Source organism: Lonchura striata, chromosome 11 (assembly GCF_046129695.1).
Source record: "Lonchura striata isolate bLonStr1 chromosome 11, bLonStr1.mat, whole genome shotgun sequence".
Taxonomy (NCBI): domain Eukaryota; kingdom Metazoa; phylum Chordata; class Aves; order Passeriformes; family Estrildidae; genus Lonchura; species Lonchura striata.
The window spans coordinates 2666078-2685614 of record NC_134613.1 but is presented as its reverse complement, the minus strand read 5'-3'; the positions used below and the strand labels follow the sequence as shown (position 1 = coordinate 2685614).

At 47.7% G+C, this 19537-nt stretch overlaps 1 protein-coding gene across 1 annotated transcript in view; it reads left to right on the top strand.

Annotated features, from left to right (window-relative positions):
* The window catches only part of LOC144246966 (uncharacterized), a 158902-nt gene extending 152236 nt beyond the window's left edge, over positions 1-6666 (top strand). Inside the window, exon 4 of the mRNA XM_077785996.1 lies at positions 5994-6666. Coding sequence (XP_077642122.1) covers positions 5994-6666 — 673 coding nt within the window. The remainder of the gene's footprint in view (positions 1-5993) is intronic.
* The last annotated feature ends 12871 nt before the right edge of the window (positions 6667-19537 follow it).

The following is a 19537-nucleotide window of genomic DNA, read 5'->3' as shown; positions in this document are numbered from 1 at the left end:
TTTTCCAGGATGACATCCTCATTGCCATCTATTTTCAACAATCTGTACATCCCATTCTTTAGTCAATAAATAGCGTAAAGCCAACCTATTTTAATGCACTGCAGGTGATGTTTGGCTTTGCAGACTCAATATTAATTCCAATTCCTGGGCAGCTTTGTTTATTATCTTCTCTATAACTGCTTGGAGTCATTTAATATGACTCAGGATATAATTTGGGGTTAACACAGAGCTAGACTGCTGTGCTTGTTTTACCTTTTTTTTTTACTAACTGTCTCTTTACCGAATCTTGGACTATATTTCTAAGATCAAATGTAAAACAAATCCATCTCTCTCCTTTTGGACATTCCATGCCCCAAGTATTACTACTTTTTCCTAAATTCTTTGTAATGTGATAATTTTCCCCCTTTTTCCTGCAGGTACTTAATTTGGATGGGTTATAACAGTGGCTGTTGACATGGGTGTGTGTAACAAAAAGGAACTTTGGTTTCTTTCCATGTGATACTTTCTGTAGCATTTGTGACACGATCTTGCTGCTATCTCAGAAGGGAGAAGACAACAAATGAGAGACAGAAACAGGAATGACAGAGGTCTGGCTTGGCTTATACCCCCACCTCCCCTGCCTGTGGGGCTGCTGCCCACAGCAGGTACGTGTGATCTTCTCGCTGGTGAGTACAGTGCTCAATCCAGGCTTGCCCTCTGTTTCCCTTGTCACTCCTTTTTTACTCATTTCCAGGCAAATTATTTTTGACACCTTTTAACTGTGGTTTTCCACCATTCCTCAGGTATCTCTCAGTCCACAGGCATTGATAATCCCCATCTACAAAAGCAGTTTATTACTTCAGTTTTTGAGGTCTTTCTGTATAGGGGATTGATTCAGTACTCAATACTTCTTGCCACGAGAACATAGATTTTGTGAGCTACAATGCCAATTATTCTCATAATTTAAACATTCACTTATAACCCAGCTGCCATGTCCAATATGGGGATGAATCAAATAAAGTATACAGCATAGTATTAATGGCAATTTCCCTTCTTGCCTGTACAAGTCACAGGCTAAGGCCAGACTATAAGAACTCTTGACTCAAACACTCCCGATCCTCCTGTTTGAAGTGGCAGTGTTCCTCTGCCAAGGAGGTGTCGGAGGCGTCTCAGGGCTTATTCAGGCAGGGCTTAGAACCAGTGATGCAAGCTTTGCCTTATTTCTCAGTTAGGTGTTATTCTTTGTACCTGCCTTGGATCATTTGGGTCTTCCCAAACCATTACCACCCAGTCCTGGTTGAAAGTCAGTTTGGTATCACCTGGTTTAGATGTGATAGTCCATTCCTCACGTTTCTTCACAAATTCTTTTATTTTGCTGGCATGAATTCACCCTCTTTTCCATGGTTGGGATTGCTGCTTTAGTAGTACCTGGAAAGGACTTCTTAATAACACAGTGTTAAAAGAAAAACAATACTGCATTAACTTTCACCATTAGTTTTCTTCAAAACTTTCTGGGTTTAACTAAAAACTTTTTCTATAGCTGCTTCTTCTTCTTGTATCCAGCTGTGCTAATTTCTGCAGAGGCCAATTCTTCTTCTTGTGAGCTATAATTAGTTAAATAAAAAAAAACTAGCCCAAATTTAACACAAGATGTATCACATCTCTTGGTTTTTTGCTTTTTAGGCAACATCCAACTGTTTTAGTCTTACAGACCCATTCTTCAGAACAAAAGCCTCCTTTCCTTAACAACAAAAATCAGAAGGAAAGAAAAGAAGTCTTGTTTAAAAAAATAAAGCACATTGTGAGAGTCAGCTATCTCTGCTTTGATCTTATCTCTATTGGTGGTCCAGCTCTCCCTCTTTTTCACAGCTTTGCCTTTGACTGTACTTCCTCACTCCCCTCCCCTTGTTGTCACTCTGTCTAGCAGGAATGGAGGAGAACTCACAAATAGCTGCGGTATGGGGACTTTGGGGTGTATTTCGCTCTCCCTCTTTCTCTTTCTCTTTCTCTCTCTTTCCCTTTCTCTCTCTTTCTCTTTTTCTCTCTTTTTCTCTCTTTTTCTCTCTTCTTCTCTCTTCTCCCTTTCTCTCTCTTTCACTCTCTTTTTCTCTCTTCACATTTCAACATCCACATTCCAATATCAGTCCACTTTCTAACATTAGTCCTACATCCTGGAGAGGTGAGTCTGCCAATCACCTCTCCCTCCTTTTTCAACTTCCTTACAAATTTAATTACTTTTGTTATGTGTGTTCTGCAGGCTTGTAATTCACGACACCCTCCACCAAGGGCTACCAGCTACCCACAGCTGACAGTGCTAAAACTAAAGACTTATTTTGCTGTCACAATTTTCCATTCACAAGCTTGAAAGGGTTGTAGGAACAAGGTAAACAAAAACTTACTTCTGAAGTGATCTTGCCTGCAATAAAAAATTTAAGGCAATCCTTGTTAGTGCAATATAATTTGCAAAGAAGCCAAGGTTTGAATTGGGAAGGGCGTCTGAGGACACAGAGCATGAGTTTTACAAATCTATAATTTGAAGAGGGAATAGACAAAATGTGGATACAGTGGGGGAGACAGCAAGTAAGGAATTTATCTCTGCAATACTCTCTTTTTGACTGCCAGGAGACACTCTCTGAAGAGGTTCTTACAGTACAAACAATAACTGGATGGGAAGAGGCACTCTTGAATTTAAGCTTTGGTGTCAAAGTAGGAAACTGCCCCTGAGCACTGCAGTGCTGGAGCACCCTGCCTGCAAACTCACCAGAGGCAAGCCACTGCTGCCACGCTGCAGGGCTGCCTGCAGCACAGAGGGAACCATGGCCCAGCCCTCCCTGCAGGCCTGGGTAATCCACACAAGGAATCACAATTGCTTCATAGCTCTCTAACTCATTCAAGAAATAGGAAACTGTAGTAAACAGAGATCTCCCTCACCATCTTTTTCATATGTGTGTGTCACACACCCACTGTGATGCTGGAAGTAACAAATTGTTTACATTAGAAGATACTGAAATTTTTTCTTCATTTAGCCTTGTAGGTTCCCTTTTCTATATGTAGCCACCTCCCATTGTGGGAAAAAATGAGCCCTGTTTTTTTACAAGTGTTTTGTATGCACAATTTTAATTTCTGTTCTAGATACACTGCAAGTAGCTAGCACTTCCAGAAAAACTAACAAACAAACAAAACAAAAAAAACTAAGAAAGCAAAATACATTTGGGTACTTGAAAAAGGACTGGTTGGAAGGAAAAATGTTTCTCATTGACCTACCAAGCAGCTGGTGTTACCTTTATTTTAACTTTACACACTGAGAACACTTGATTGAACAGCCTGCATTGACTCAAATTAATAGTAGGTTTTTCTATGTCACAGCTGTAAACTAGTTTTTCAATCCTAGAGTACAGTAAATTATGTATTTCAAGATAAAAATCACAATGCAAATTGGAAGAAATTTAGTACACAATTAATTTACCTCCAAAAGTCAGTTTATGACTTTCCTCTACCAGGATTGCAGTAGCTGCTATAGCTTGAATACACACTGGCCAGCCTTGATTTACTGGATGCCACATCTTTGATAAATAAGCCACGGGTCTCTTTACTCCTCCCCACTCTGGAAACAAAACCCTATGAGCTACCCCCTTTTCTTCATTTACATACAGATGAAAGGGTTTTGCTAGTGCAGGTAAGCTTAAAGTTGATATTGGGGCTAGTTTTAACTTCATTTTTCTTAATTTTTCATTATCCTTTTTGGTCCATTTTATATCATTTCCCTCTGTCAATTTTTTTATTCAAAAATTTTACTGCCTGTGTATATCCTTCAATCCACAATTTATAATATCCAAATAATCTGAGTAGCTTTCTGATTTCCCCCTTTGAAGGGGGAGGGGGAAGGGATAGAATCCCTGTGTTTCATTCTGGGTTGAGCTTTCAACTACCCTTCCTAATCAAGTGTCCAAGATATTTTACCTCTGATTCTACAAATTGCAGCTTCCCTTTTGATACCTTTAATCCTTTTTCCCCAAGAAAATTCAAAAGCTTTATAGTAGCCTCTCTAACTTCAGCTTCAGCTTTCCCAGAAAGTAAAAGATCATCTATGCATTAGATAACTTGTATTCCAGGGGGAGTGGGGAATGTTTGTAGTATTGTTTCTAAAGCTTGTCCAAATAAGTTTGAGGATTCTGTAAACCTCTGTGGTAGTTTTGTCCATCTTAATTTCTGTTTTCTCCCAGTTAGTGGGTCCTTCCATTCAAAAGCAAAGATTACTTGCTCTTCTGGGCTAATGGGCAAGCCCAAAAGGCATCTTTAAGGTCCACTACACTAAACCACTGATGCTGGGGAGGAACTTTTACTGAAAAGAGTGTAAGGATTTGGTACCACTGGATAGCGGGTCTGAGTTCTTTGTTAACCTCCCTTAAGGCTTGTACCAGTCTATAGCTCCCATCAGGCTTCTTTACTGGGAGTATTGGGGTATTATGGGGAGACATACAAGGTTCTAATGTCCATCCTTTGTTAGTCCTTCTATTACTGGCTTTAAACATTCCCGTCCTTCTAAAGATACAGGATACTGCCGTACATGTATGGCACAATTTTTTTTTCCTCAATTGTAATCTTTATGGGGTCAATATTTAATCTTCCCCTATTTCCCTCCCCAGCCCAAACTTCCTTGTTAATTCTTCTTCCATCCTCCTGGCCTAGTTTTAAAAGTCTAGCTGTCATCTTCCCATCTTTTGGAACAACCCCTATTCCTAATTTCACTTGTAAATCTCGTCCCAATAAATTGCTACCTGCCCCTGGGACCAAGAAATTATCCCTCATCCAAAATCTAGTTTCTCCCTCTATTGCCACATTTTTAATAATGGGTACTGTGAAACTCTCTCCTTTTGGTCCTGTTACTTTTACAGTATCTTTGCTTACACTATAACCTTTTGGAATATTTAACATAAAGGTTTTTTGCCCCTGTGTCTACCACAAATTCCAATTCTTCTTCTTGGGGACCCACTCTTAAAGTTATCTCAGCATTCCCCACCTGGACCCACCTGTGCCCCCCCTCGGCCCCATGGCCCCGCGAGGGGAATTTGGGGAGGTGGGAGTGGGGCAGCGCCAAGGCCGGGCCCCCCCGCGCTGTCCTGGCGGGAGCGGCTGCAGTGGGGACCGAGTGCGGGCGGGAGCGGCCGAGAGCCCAGCGCTGCCCCAGCCCGACCTGCCCCAGCTCCATCCCTGTCCCTGCGCTGGGATGCTGTGGGGCTGGGGGGAAGAGGGAGCCGGCAGTGGGTGCTGGGCCTGGGGGCAGGAGGAGAAGGGAAGGAGAAGCAGGCTTGAGGAACAGAATGGTCAAACGATGCAGGTGGCAGGAGAAGGTGGGATTGTGCAGGAGAAGGAGGAATAGCAAGAGGAAGAGGAGTGTGAGGAAGAGTAGAGACACAGGAGGAGGAGGAGGAGCAGAAAGAGGAAGCAGCAGAAGGTTCCACCCCTCCCTGTGTCTGCAGCCTCCCCCCAGCCCCAGGAGCGCTGCTCCCCCCACATGCAGCAGGTGACTGTGGAGGGGGATCCACAATTTTCACGGGGTGAATCTTGGTGTTTCTGAGCTTTCTTGGGCTAAATGTTGGTGCTTTGGTTTTATGTGGGAACTGAATCTTTATCTTGTAGAGGAGGTTTTTGCTGACTTGTGATGTTCAGGGAGTTTTTGATTTGTGTCTTGAAGTTTGTGGGACTTTTGGGCTGAATCTTGGTGTTTTGGAGGTTCTTACAGATACAAGATTCCCAATGACTTCCAGGGATGGACTTGGGCAAGGCGGAACCTCCAGTCCAAGCAGCTCTTCTCTTGTTTTTCCCTCTAACCAGGATTTGTCATTTCCAGGGTGTGGCTGGATGGAGGAGGAGGAAAAGCCCCGGAGATGCTGCAGGAGGAGGAGCTGCAAACCCAGCCCAGGGAGCTGCGGGGAGGAAAGAGCCCCCCTGAGCCAGGAAGGCGGGCAGAGATCCACCCAGAGCTCAGAGCTGGTGGAGAAGCCTCATGGCAGGGAGAAGCCCCACAAGTGCTTGGAATGTGGGAAGGGTTTCAGGTGGAGCTCCAGCCTCATCCGGCACCAGAGGATCCACACTGGGGAACGGCCCTACGAGTGTGGGGAGTGTGGGAAGAGGTTTCAGAGAAGCTCCAGTCTCCTCAGACATGAGCGGAGTCACACAGAGGAGAGGCCCTTCTGCTGCCCCGACTGCAGGAAGGGCTTCAAGCACAACTCCGACCTCACCGTGCACCGGCGCATCCACACAGGGGAGAGGCCCTACGAGTGTGGGAAGTGTGGGAAGAGCTTCATACAGAGGTCTAGCCTGTTCGAACACCAGGTGATCCACACTGGGGAACGGCCCTATGAGTGCTTGGAATGTGGGAAGAGCTTTGGGTGGAGATCCCAACTGAAAGCACACCAGCGCATCCACACTGGGGAGAGGCCCTACAAGTGTCCCCAGTGTGGGAAGAGGTTTCATACCAGCTCCAATCTCCTCCTTCATGAGCGGATTCACACAGAGGAGAGTCCCTTCCGCTGCCCCGACTGCGGGAAGGGCTTCAAGCAAAACTCCAGCCTCACCGTGCACCGGCGCATCCACACTGGGGAGAGGCCCTACGAGTGTGGGAAGTGTGGGAAGAGCTTCTCCAGGAGCTCAGACTTGACCCAGCACCAACGGAGGCACCACTGAGTGCCCCGAGTGAGGGAAGGGCTTGGAGTGAGGGAAGAGAGTAAGGGAAGAGCTTGGTGAGCTGCTGCAGCTCCATCCCCCATGGGAGGATCCGGGCTGGATGATCCCCAGTGACCCCGGTTGGGCAGAGCCCTGGTGCCCCGGTATGGGGAATAAAACAGAGAGTAAAGCAATGGAGCTGATAAAGGGGCCCGATATCTGAGGCCTGACTGAGCAGAAACTGTGGGAGACACAGACACAGTTTTAAGTCTCCCTTGGCAAGAACACTGACCAGGCAATATGGTGTGAGACTTTTTGATAAGGTAATGTTACCAGGTGATGTGATGTCATGAAGAATGTGTAACCAATGGGAAATTGTTACCAAAAACAGAGCCCTCTATAAGCCCCATACAAGTCAATCCCTGTATAAACACCTGGTACACTCAGTAAAATTGGCTTTGGTCTAAACTCGGATGTCCCCGTCTCTCCATGGTGGATAACTCTGTTGTGGGTGATCCCCGTTGGGTGGGGGAAGGTGCTGGAGGGATTTCTTTCCCTTCTCCTGGTGCTGCCGTGGTTTGGTTGGTAATAAATTCCCTCCCTGTGCCCAGGCCGGGTCTGTTGTCCCCGTGCCGGTGCTCGGGGCGGGATCTCTCCCGTTCCTTCTCTGCACTGCCGGGCCTCTCCTCAGCCAATGAGAGAACGCGGTGGAGAAGAGTCAGCCAATGAGAGCGAGCGGGGCTGATGACTCACCAGTTGCCGGGCAGACCCGCAGCAGGCAGTGTTCCCCACCTGGACCCGCCCTCCCTGCCCAGGGCCGGCCCCGCCGTGGGGTCCCCCCAAGTCCCTCCCCAGTGCCCCCAGGAACTGGGCTGGGTTTAACTGGGAAGCTTTACTGGGAACACTGGGAGCAGGCGGGCAGGGTCAGAGTGACAGCAGGGCTGGGGGGACACGACCCCCCCAAAATCAGCGTGGGGATGGAGCGGGGGTCCCGGCTGGGCCCAAGGCCACGGGGAGCGGCTGCGGCCGCCGGCGGCTCAGGAGCTCTGTGGGCAGAGAAAAGGGGGTGACACCGGGCTGGGGGCCCCGGGGGAGCATTCACACTCCAGGGGAGGGGGGACACGACCTCTGGGACCCTCCTTTCCTGTGCATGTAAACTCGATCCCCAGTGCCAGGAAGACGAAGCCCAACTCGGGAGTCCCCAGTTCCTGTCAGCATCTTGCTGCGGCAGCATCCAGCAGCATCTCTGGGTGGTCCGCAGGGGTCAGGATCTCCCAAAAACTCTCACAGACACCCAAGCCCCTCCAAGCACTTTCCTGGTCGCTTCCAGCCCACTCAGGATCCCCTGAAACCTCCCTCTTCATTCTGTCCTAACCTCCCCAGGACCCACTAAAGCCCCTCCTGTCCCTCTCAGGATCCCACAGCCTCCTTCTAGTCATCCCCTACTGCCTCAGGACCCCTAAAGCCTATCCCAGTCCTTTCCCAGCCCCACCAGGACTCACCCATAGCCCTCCCAGTCTCTTCCCAGCACAACCAACCTCATCCCAATCTCTGCTTTTCCATCCCCAATCTCCATCCAGCTCCTTCAGGCTCACTCTATTCCCTCCCACTTAAACCTAGTGCACCCAAACTCCCTCCCAGTGCCCAACAGGACCTCCAGAACCTCATCCCACCCTTCCCAGTATTCTCCAAATCCCTTCTTAGCCCTTCTAAACCCCCAACCTCCTCTCCCAGTTGAAACCAGGCTCTCTCCAGCTCCCTCCCAGTTGCTCCCAGCACATCCCAGTTGCTCCCAGCACCCCCAGTTCCTCCCCCATACCCCAGTTCCGGCTCACAGGTTGTTCCAGGCTGATGTTGTTGGCAGGTGGAGGTGAGCCCAGCCTGGGTTGGGGTTTCCAGCAGCACCAGGAGCTGGTGGGTCCAGTCCCTGTTGGGGACCACGTCGGTGGCCACCACAGAGAGCTCCTGCTGGCCCTGGAACCACCTCAGCTGGATGGGAACAGGCGGCCGGGGCCGGGCCGGGAGCTCGAGGGCAGCAGAGAGATGGACACGTTGGGGGGCAGTGGGAGAGAGTGGGTGTAATAAATACAAAGGTCGTTGTTCATCAAAATGAGTGTTAAAGGAGACAAGAATTTGAACTGAGTAGGGAATGCAACTAGCATAGAAGACTGTGTAACTAATTATATACAAGTTGACTTTTAGGCCAAGGACAATCTGCAAGGAAGATGAGGAGCCTTCATTCCTGCGACCTCCAAGGGCAGAAAAAAAGACCCCCGGCAACCAATTGAACCAGCGCAGAGTGCATAGAGAGAAAATACGTCAACCGGGACGTATAAAACCAAAAAGGTCAAAGGGGGAAGGTGCTCCGTGGCAGAGCAGAGGCTCCCTGGCTGCCCAGCGCTGTTCTTTTGCTTAATACCGCTTGCTTAATAAATTCTTGTTAATTGATTTATCGATAATTAGCCTCCCCAATTGAATTTGTCCATAGCAAATTTGGTGCCGTGACTCGGATAAGGGCGACCGGGTGGGAATTCCTAATCAGGGAGGCGCCCCGCTGCCTCTGCAGCGGCCCTGGTGCAGGCTTTTCCTTCCCAGACCCTTACCGACGAACCCAAATTCGGTATTGAGCACAAGGGATACCAGTAACCCCGTAATCTTTGTGCACGAAGCCGGGCGAAGACGCAGGACAGCGTGAGTATAAAAGTGGGGATCCGCTGGGTTGGGCTGGGATCCCAGGACATAACGCGTGAGACGTCCTTGTAGGACGAGGCACGGGCAGAGCTCTGAGTAGTGCGGTTTGCAGAGCCCGCGAGGGGCTGGGCACCAACAGGGGCCGCGAGTGTGTGTGTGCCTGAAGGTGGCCTGGGAGATGGGACAGAGGAAAAGCAAGCCCTCTGCTTCCATGGGGACGGGGACCCCAGTAACGCTTCCCCAGATCCCCCCTGACAGTCCGTTAGGTCTAATGATAAAATCTTGGGATGAATATCCTTCAAGGAAAGGGAAGGCTAGGGCAAAAATGATACATTATTGTATAAAAGAATGGGGAGGAAAACAAATCTGTAGTGATAATTTATTTTGGCCAGTGTTTGGAAACTTCGAGGACTGGATTTGCCAGGCATTAAACATTTATGTAAACTCTAAAGAACCTTTTGATATGGAAGAGAGCAAGTATGCTGCTCTCTGGATAGTGGGGGAAGCAAGAGCAAAACTTTTTGCCTGAAGCACCCAGGGAGGGAAAAAGAAAAATAAAAAGCCTGAGGAAGTTCCAACTGCACCCCCTCTACCATACATACCTCCTCCTCCTCCACCCCGACCAGCACCACCCGCAGTCTACCCCGATTTAGATCAAGGGGGAGATTTTGATAACCAAGAGGTAGAAATCCCAGAGCCGGTCCCCGAGGAAAATTGCTGTGTTACTCATAGTCTAACAAGGGGGGAAAGAGAAAGGGAAGGGCAAGCTCTATATCCATTAAGAGAAGTAGTTTTGGGATCATTGCAGCAAGCTGGGCCCTGGCATGTGCTTATCACACCCTGCTAGATACTGTAGGGCAGCAGATAGAGGAAGGGGGGCAGGGAGATAAATCAGCAGCGATCCCAGTCACTCAGGCTGCAGCCAACAGCCCCGGCTTGAAGCCAGCAGCTAAACCAGACAGGGATCCTAAGCCATCAGCTAAACCAGACAGGGAGCCTAAGCCAGCAGCTAAACCAGACACTGAGCCTAAGTCAGCAGCTAAACCAGACTGTGAGCCTCAACCAGTGGCTGTTGCTATGAGCACAATGGGCCAGTGATACCTCAGGTCATCAGGGCAGAGATGCCACCTACAAGTGGGCACGAGACCGAGGGATGGATCTAACCATGGACAGTATTTCTCAGGTGATCCATGACTGTGAGACCTGTGCTGCCATCAAACAGGCCAAGCGGGTGAAGCCCCTCTGGTATGGTGGGCAGTGGTCCAAGTACAAGTATGGGGAGGCCTGGCAGATTGACCACATCACACTGCCCCAGACACGCCAAGGCAAGCGCTACGTGCTCACCATGGTGGAAGCCACCACTGGGTGGTTGGAAACCGACCCTGTGTCTCATGCTACAGCCCATAACACCATCCTGGGCCTTGAAAAGCAGGTACTTTGGAGGCATGGTACCCCTGAGAGGATTGAGTCAGAAAATGGGACTCATTTCAAGAGCAGCCTTATCAACACCTGGGCTAGGGAACATGGCATTGAGTGGGTGTACCACATCCCAAACCATGCACCAGCTGCAGGCAAAGTGGAGAGGTCAAATGGACTGTTAAAAACCACCTTAAAAGCATTGGGTGGAGGATCTTTCAAAAATTGGGAGCAACATTTAGCAAAGGCCACCTGGTTAGTTAACAGCTGAGGTTCCACCAATCGAGCAGGTCCTGCCCAGTCTGAGCCCCTGAATATAGTAGATGGAGATAAAGTCCCAGTGGCACATGTCAGAGGTTTGTTAGGGAAATCAGTGTGGATCAATTCTGCCTCGAGTACAGACAAACCCATTTGTGGGATTGTCTTTGCTCAGGGACCAGGTTGTACATGGTGGATAATGCAGAGAGATGGAGCAACACGATGTGTACCTCAGGGAGATCTGATTGTGGGGTGAGACTCATGTGCAAATATCACTGTTTGCTGGATGTTACTGCCAGCGTCTGTACATGAAAACACACAGACATGAGACAGAAAGAAATGTGTAAGTGGCAAAGGTTTGAGCAAGTGAAATAGAAGGAAATGTGTAAGTGTTGAAGGTTTGAGTAAGTGAAAGATGGAAGTTTTAACTTGATGGAGTTTTTACATGATGTTGAAGATATGGAGGTAAGGGGTGGAATGTCCGAGGGTGATGTTATGGTGTTTGTATCTCCAGTCATGTGTTCTGTTTATGTTTGATATTCTGGTCTGTGCTTTCAGAACTGACTCAGAAAGTGAAGGTTTGTTTTGCCTTGTTATCAGCCGGCTCACCTCCCCCCATGGTCTGCTGTCTAGAAGAGGCCAGTGCTGGCTGGCTTGCTTGGCTTTGCTTGCTGGCTTTTCCTTGATTTGCTTTGCTTTTTTTCCTTGCTTCTGCTTTTGCCTTTGCTTTTTAAAATTAGTTTTGTTAAGCAGTCCAATTCTTTCCCTGCATTGTTTCTTTTCCCTTTCCCTTTCCTGAATACCATCCAACCTGCTTGTCTAGGTTCGAGACAGGAATCTACGAAGGAGGGCTAAAGCCTCCTGTGCAATGGAGAAGGTAAACCCCCTCCCTCTGAATTACTAGGAGTTTTAAATCAAAAGGCTCTCAGGCAAAGATATGGGAATGGGAGTAACAATTCTTTACTAGGAGAAAACTAGACAACAATTTAAAAAGGCAAATGCAATCGGTACAAACAAAACCAGTGAAAAAGTCCAGAACCTGAGGATTCGGGGTGCCAGTAGCAGTCCTGCTGGGAGGATTGCTCCCCTTGCTGTGGTTGATGAATTGCAGCTGCAGTGGTGATCTTTAAAAGGGTATAGATTTCCTCTGAAGATCTGGTGGCAGTGGGGCCGGTCTTCCTCTGCGCCGGGGTTGCCTCCGAGCTCCGCCGCCGTCGCCTCAGCGCGCTCCGGCTGCTTCGCTGCGAGTGCCGCCGAAGAGAGAGAGAGCTGCTTCTCTGGGAATCCCGCGAAGAGAGAGAGCCAGCTGCCTCTCTCCCCAAAAGCTACCCCTTTATACCCAATAAAAGAGTGCTTGGCTTCCCCCTCTGGGTGGAACATCTCACAATAGCATGGTGTTATGTTACCAGCCCTGCATTGAATCAGTCAATGGCCCACTAACAAACCATTACCTCTTAGGAGCAAAACCGGTTCTTGGAAAAGATAACAAAACCTGTCCAACAGGTTTGCCTTCAACAGATGGCAAATAGAATACAAGCTTATCTTACAACCCAGGACACTGCTCCGGACTGGGACCCTCTAAACACCGAGGAGCACCGAGAGCCTGCGCTCTGTGATCTGCAGCAGCCATCCCCAGTGCCCAGAGCAATCCCCAGTGCCCAGACCCGGGCGACCACCCCCAGAAGAGACTTCCTGGATTTGTCATCTCTGCAGAGTGGTGAAGGAGTTTTGTTGTCATCTGGTGTTGTTCATTTTTATAGTGCTGGGAAGGGTTATGTTTGTTAAAGAAACTTCTTTTCCACTTCTCTCAGAGAAAATTCTTCCCAAATCAGGTGGGTGGGGAGGGGCCATGGGGGTTTGTTTTCTGGTGGCTCCTTCCAGAGGGTTTTCTCCCAAATTTGCCCTAAACTAGGACAAATATTTTGCTGCCCATTTCATGGCTGGAGAGAGTGAAAAAAAAACAACCTGTTCTAATCATATTTTGGTTCCAATTACTTTGTGTTAGTATGGAGCAGTTACTGGCTATGTTGTTTGAATTCATAGTGTCTTTTTAGAGTGGAGGCCTGTATGTGTTTCTGGTCCCTAGGGTTTTTTGAGATCTTAATCCCTCTATGGTCCCTAGGTTTATTTTCTTATCCAGGAATAGCTCTGGTATTGTCCCTAATACGTAGTTTTTGCAGTAGAAGGGCACTGACCAGAATATCCATCAGGCTGTGTTATGGTGTGATGGCATCCAGGGGGTTTATGAAGGTGCTGAGGTCTGTTCCAGGAATGCATGGCTCATGGTCCTGCTTGTGCAGCCAGTTTGTTAGAGGGGAAGCAGGGGATGAGGCTTCTCAGCCTTTGCTTTCCTTCTTCTCCTCTGAATCTCTCAGCTCCCTATTAGAGAATGTTCCGTTTCCCCTGACTGTTAATGAGACCATCTTCCTGGTGTTTAATCTGGTAAGCTTTCTCTCTGCAGTCTGCAGTCTCTCTAGAATGAGGGCTGAGATTTCTAGAGGGGCTGAAGAGACCCCTGACCCAGGAGTAGACCCAGGTGTGAGAAATCCTGAGTGGTGTGGGAAATGGGGGGGACGGGAATTGGCACATAGACCGTTTTCCCACATTCAAAATGATTTTACTGATTTGCCTAAAGTAGGAAGGTATGAACACTTATTGGTGATAATAGATCACTTGACTCACTTTGTAGAGGCATTCCCTACCTCCAGGGCAACTACACAAACAGTAGTAAAAATACTCTTAGAAGAGATAGTCCCCCACTACAGACTAGCAGAAGTAATAGACTCAGAGAGAGGGCCACTCTTTGCCTTCAAAATAAATTTAAAAAGTAGTTACAGCTCTAGGAACAAAGTGGCAATATCATACCCCCTGACATCCACAAAGCTCAGGTAAAGTGGAAAGGGTAAATGGGAAAATTAAGAAACAACTAACTAAATTGATGTATAAAACACAATCATCCTGGGTAAAAATGTTTGCCTTTAGCCTTATTAAATATAAAAACTCAGCCCAGAACCGATATTGGAATTTCTCCATTTGAAATGCTTTATGGGATGCCTTATGACATGGATTCTCCTACAGATCACCCTGAAATAAGTAATCAACAAATTAACCAATATGTCATGCAACTTGTGAAGGCTCGGGAAGGGCTTAGAAGAGCTGGGTTACTAGTGCAACAACCTCCTTTAGACCTAGCAATCCATAATATAAATCCAGGTGATAAGGTGTTAATAAAAAACCTAGAAAGAAACCTCACTACCCCCAAATTGGGAAGCCCCTATGTTGTTTTACTCACTACAGAAACTGCAGTCAGAACCGCCGAGAAGGGGTGGACCCATGCGAGCCGAATAAAGGGAGTGATTCCTGCTGCTGCCAAAGAGCCCTGGAGAAAAACCAGCCAGCCCGGGGACCTTAAGGTCACATTTAAATGGACTGAATGGACTCAGTAAGTATTGTATGAACCAGCTGGTAGAGTGAGATATTGGACTATGGATATCCTATAACTAATGATTTTAGAGTATATGGTACAAAGAAGGATTGTGATTGTTACCCTTTTGTATGCTATATTTGTAAAATTTGCAGGAACGGTGGTGGGTCCATAGTTACAGAGGCACTCCTCCTAGGGGTATTTGTAAAGGTGTTATCAGTTAGAAAGAGAACTGACAGAGTCAGTCCTAAGGATTGGAGAAGAGAACGGGACCCTACCAAGGGAATCCAAGAGTGGTGGGAGGTGTTTACTAAGGGGGCTAGGCCTGAAAATTTTTGTTTCCACTCCAATGAACCAATTCCCCTAATTGTTCAAATTATAAAAGGGAATTGCTGGAAAACTTTACCTGGGATTCAGTGTGACTCACCACAAGTGAAGGATAAAAGCTGGGAATCATTCAAAAAGAGGCAGCAAAAACAGAGTTTGGGTCCTCCTGAAGAATATCCTTGCTCCGAGAAGATGGTGCGCCTCGCGGCTCGGAGCAACCGAGTTGGCGAGAGAGGCAGAGGGATAAGATGCGGTGGAGGAAAGAGCCCTCAGACTGGGACAATTCAAAGTATTTCAAGAACTGCCTCAAGGATACTGATCTCCCAAGGGTAAAGGTGAGCCCGGCAATAACATGTCAAAACAAACACTGGGAATGGGGAGATAATGATAATCAAACCCTGGGGCGGTTTGGACTCCACCCTTGCTGGCAAATCCTGTGCATATTTGTTATATGTTGTACCTGGCCTGGTCAAGGGGACTATGCACACCAGCCATTTAATTGGACTCTGACCAAAACAGACCAAGGGAAAGTTGTTAAGCATAATACCACCACTGTAGCTCCCATTTTTTTGTTACTAACAAAGACTTGGTAAACTTTATGTGGGGATGGAGTAAACCTGAACTCCGGGCTACCTATTGGTGTCCTGGTTCCAATCCTGGGAGGGGATATTGTCATTATCCTGGGGAATATCTGTGTGAGTATTGGGGCTGTGAAACCATAGCAACCGCCTTGGCTGTCACCCATCCAGATAAATTTTTAAAGGTCTCATGGTACCCTGAGAGGTGCAAAACTCCGGGGTATGGCACTCAAGGAGAAATTCTGTATAAGGGAGATTGCAGGTCCCGTAATATTGTTGTTACTAAGTTTAACTTCCAGACCTTACATTTTTAATAAAATCATAGACATTGTAAAAGGAAGACTGGAGGTAGCTCATCTAATGCTTATTAGAGATAGGTACGAAACATTGCCCAGGGGCTTAGAAGTAGATGAAACCCTGGTCTTAAGCTTCCATGAGTTGAAATGTTTTAATGAACAAATTGGTAAAGAGAAAAGGGGGATTGTAATAAATAAAAAGGTATTTGTTCATCAAAACGAGCATTAAAGGAGATAAGAATTTGAACTGAGTAGGGAATGCAACTAGCATAGAAGACTGTGTAACTAATTATATACAAGTTAACTTTTAGGCCACGGACAATCTGCAAGGAAGATGAGGAGCCTTCATTCCTATGACCACCAAGGGCAGAACAAAAGACCCCCAGCAACCAATTGCACCGGCGCAGAGTGCATAGAGAGAAAATACATCAACTGGAAAAAAAAGGGATTATAAAAACAAAAAGGTCAAAGGGGGAAGGTGCGCCGTGGCAGAGCAGAGGCTCCCCAGCCACCCAGCGCTGTTCTTTTGCTTAATACCGCTTGCTTAATAAATTCTTGTTAATTGATTTATCTAAAATTAGCCTCCCCAATTGAATTTGTCCATAACACCCCTGGCCCACCAGCAGGAGACGGGGGGCACGGCCTGTCCCCCTGGCCCAGCAGCAGGGGACAGGGGGCACGGCCTGTCCCCCTGGCCCAGCAGCAGCCCCGTGCCCTGCCCAAGGCGCTCCCAGCAGGGGCTGGGCAGCAGAGGCAGGGGGAGACCCCAGTCCCGGGGCAGCGTTTCTGCCCCGTCCCCTGTCCAGCCCAGCCTGCCCCGTGTGCGCAGTGACCGCTGGCACGGGCTGCCCTGGACACTGTGACCTGCTGGGGACACTGAGAGCTGCCCCGCTGTGACACTGCCCTTGGGATTGCACAGGCACCAAACAAACCCCAGCCAGCACCGCCCCTTGTCATGTCCCAGGCACCGGAGAGCATCAGAGCCAGCCCTGCTCCTGGTGATGTCCCAGGCACCAGGGCACATCCCAGCCCCGCTCCTGGTGATGTCCCAGGCACCAGGGCACATCCCAGCCCCGCTCCTGGTGATGTCCCAGGCACCAGGGCACATCCCAACCCCGCTCCTGGTGATGTCCCAGGCACCAGGGCACATCCCAGCCCCACTCCTGGTGATGTCCCAGGCCCCACAAGTGTCCCAGGTGTGGGAAGAGCTCATCACACAGCTCAGCCTTGACGCAAAACCAGCAGAGGCACCATGAAGTGCAGCCCTGAGAGTGCCCCAGTGTGGGAGGAGCTCCGTGCGCTTCTCCAGCTCCATCCCCCACGGGAGGATCCGTGCTGGATGATCCCCAGTGAGCCGCGGTGGGCAGAGTCCTGGTGACCCGTGGTGCTGCTGATCCATGTTGGGAAGACACCCGGCTGGGGGGCTCAACATCCTCCTGTCTCCCCGTGGCCTGGATTTTCTTTTCATTTCTCTTTGCCCTTTCAAAACTCTTAAAAGCAGGTAAAAATAAAGATGTTGAGCTAAGACAAGGATGGGGACATGGAGGGGGGGGTCTTGCAGGGGATGTGGGGGATGCTGGGTTTGAAGGACTTGGGGGTTCCTTGGAGGGACCTGGGAGTTTCTCAGGGCTTTGGGAACCCCAGGCTGAGCGGCTCCAGTTGCCCTGGGAGACCCTGGTGGAGGTTCTGGGCAGCTGGTCAAGGACCTCCTGCCCTGGAACTGTCCCCATGTGCCCCCATCCCAACGCCTCATCCCCTGCAGCGGCTGCCCCATTCCTTACTCCCCTTCCATAATTCCCTTGCCCCTGCCTGTTCCTGTGTCCCCCCAGTCCTGTTCCCGTCCTGCTCCCATCCCAATCCGGACCCCATTCTTTATCTTTGTACCGTATTCCCTGTCCCTGTCCCAGTCCTATTCCCTGTCCCCATTCCTGGTCCCTGTCCCCATTCCCTGTCTCTGTCACCACTCCCAGTCCCTGTCTCCATTCCCATTCCCCATTCCCTGTCCCCATTCCCATTCCCTGTCCCCATTCCCATTCCCTGTCCCCAATCCCAGTGAGACATTAATTTTGAAGAATTAAGAATTTTAGGAAAGTTAAGATGATAGTTAAATTAGATGTTGCTGACTTATCGGAAGTAGATAAATGGGCTTTGTTCATAGTTAACAGTAGCTGGATCTTAGATAAGATATCCAGGATCTATTAACTCATTGCTTGCCAGCTTTATGCTTGGGTAGCTGTGCTTATCATGTGAAACAGAATGTGATAAACAGATTTCAGGGACACAAAAACAGTTGCAGACTTCCCATACTTTAGGAATCCATTAAGCACAGGAAAACGGCAAGGATTCATTTGTCACGTATGCATGGGAAAGGCAGAAAGGTCAGAACGAGGAAGACTTATTTTACTTCCTCATTTTGGAGACCCCTCCCCAAAAAGGACCCCTGACTCATTTCAGGGAACAGAACCACACATGCTTAATAGCCTTTTTGCCAATTAGCACATGAAGTGGAGCAGAGGAAGTGACAGGGATATGAATATGCATTCATATTTTGTGTATTCAGGACTTCTGTAAATAAAAAAGCTTTGTAATACCTGTGATTTTTGCAGTGTGCATTAGGGAATTATCTCAGGTACTGCCCGGCTGTCTCAATAAACATACACTTTCTAACTTTAAACTCGTAGAGAGTTTTTGACCATCTCAGTTGGATATCGATATTAGATTGATATTCAAATTTTAGTAAATCATTGTCCTAAAGAAGTCCTAGTATGTGCATTAACATGTCTTTTCTTAATATTCGAGTAATTATTCTTGCATTGCTTCAAGATAAACTGGTATGATTCAAAGAATATCCACTGAGGTACACATAGAACATCGATTTATCATAAGCAAATTACAGTTGCAGAGATTTTCACTGACATTCTGCCACTTGTCATCATTTTAAAAGTGAAAAGTCAGCTATTAAAGTCAATAACAAAATTTCTAACTTCTAACAAAGGGAAAAAAGTATATGGTTTGCACTAGATAAAATATAAATACATAAAATGTCTCCCAACCAAGTTCCTTGCCCTGATCAAAACATCTCCCAATCAAGTTCTTCACCCTGAACGTGGCTGATAAAGACAAATATTTTCAGTAAATGTGGATGAAACGTTGCATAAGTTAATAGTATTCAAAGTCCATGTTCTGTTCCTATTATTATTTTTATACAAAGAAAAAAGGGGAAAGGGGTTGGATTGAGGGTACACCCTCCTCCCCTCTGAGTCTGTTCTCATGTTTTACAATAAATCCTACAACAGTACAATACAGCTGCCTAAAATATGGACACTGGAAACCACAGACAGCATTACAAATGATCACCTGCCTCATGGACAGTTCATAGATGGATTTGATTTGTTTACAAATTATTTCTCAAGTTTGCAAACAGTTTTTCTGTTTACAGATTGTTTTCTGGAAGTTTGGTTTTTCCCCAAGGGATCAAGTGCTTAAAGGTTGTTTTTTAAAATTGGGTTTTTCTCCAAGTGTTAAATGGGCTCAGGGTTAAATAGCTTTCTGCTTTTAGAGATAAGTTCAATTTGTAACCAAGAAGCATTATGCCTGTGGCCTGAGTTCTCCCCTAACAGTTCCTGGAGGGGAATGCTGCAGCTCCAGTGTAAATTAGATGCACGCTCTCCTCTGTCCCCATGTTGGCAAAGGGCCCTTGCAGATGGGTGACAGAGAACAATACACAGAATTTTATAAAGAAAAGAAGGGTGAGGTGTTACCATGATTGACAGGGGTCTTGACCAATCAAATATCTCCCAAAACTGCAGGCACCTCACGGGCCAGAACCTGAAGGGGCGTGGAGCTCAAACCAATGAGAGCTTCCAGGCCTGGTCTTTCAAATGCCCTGTGTAAGGGGGAGC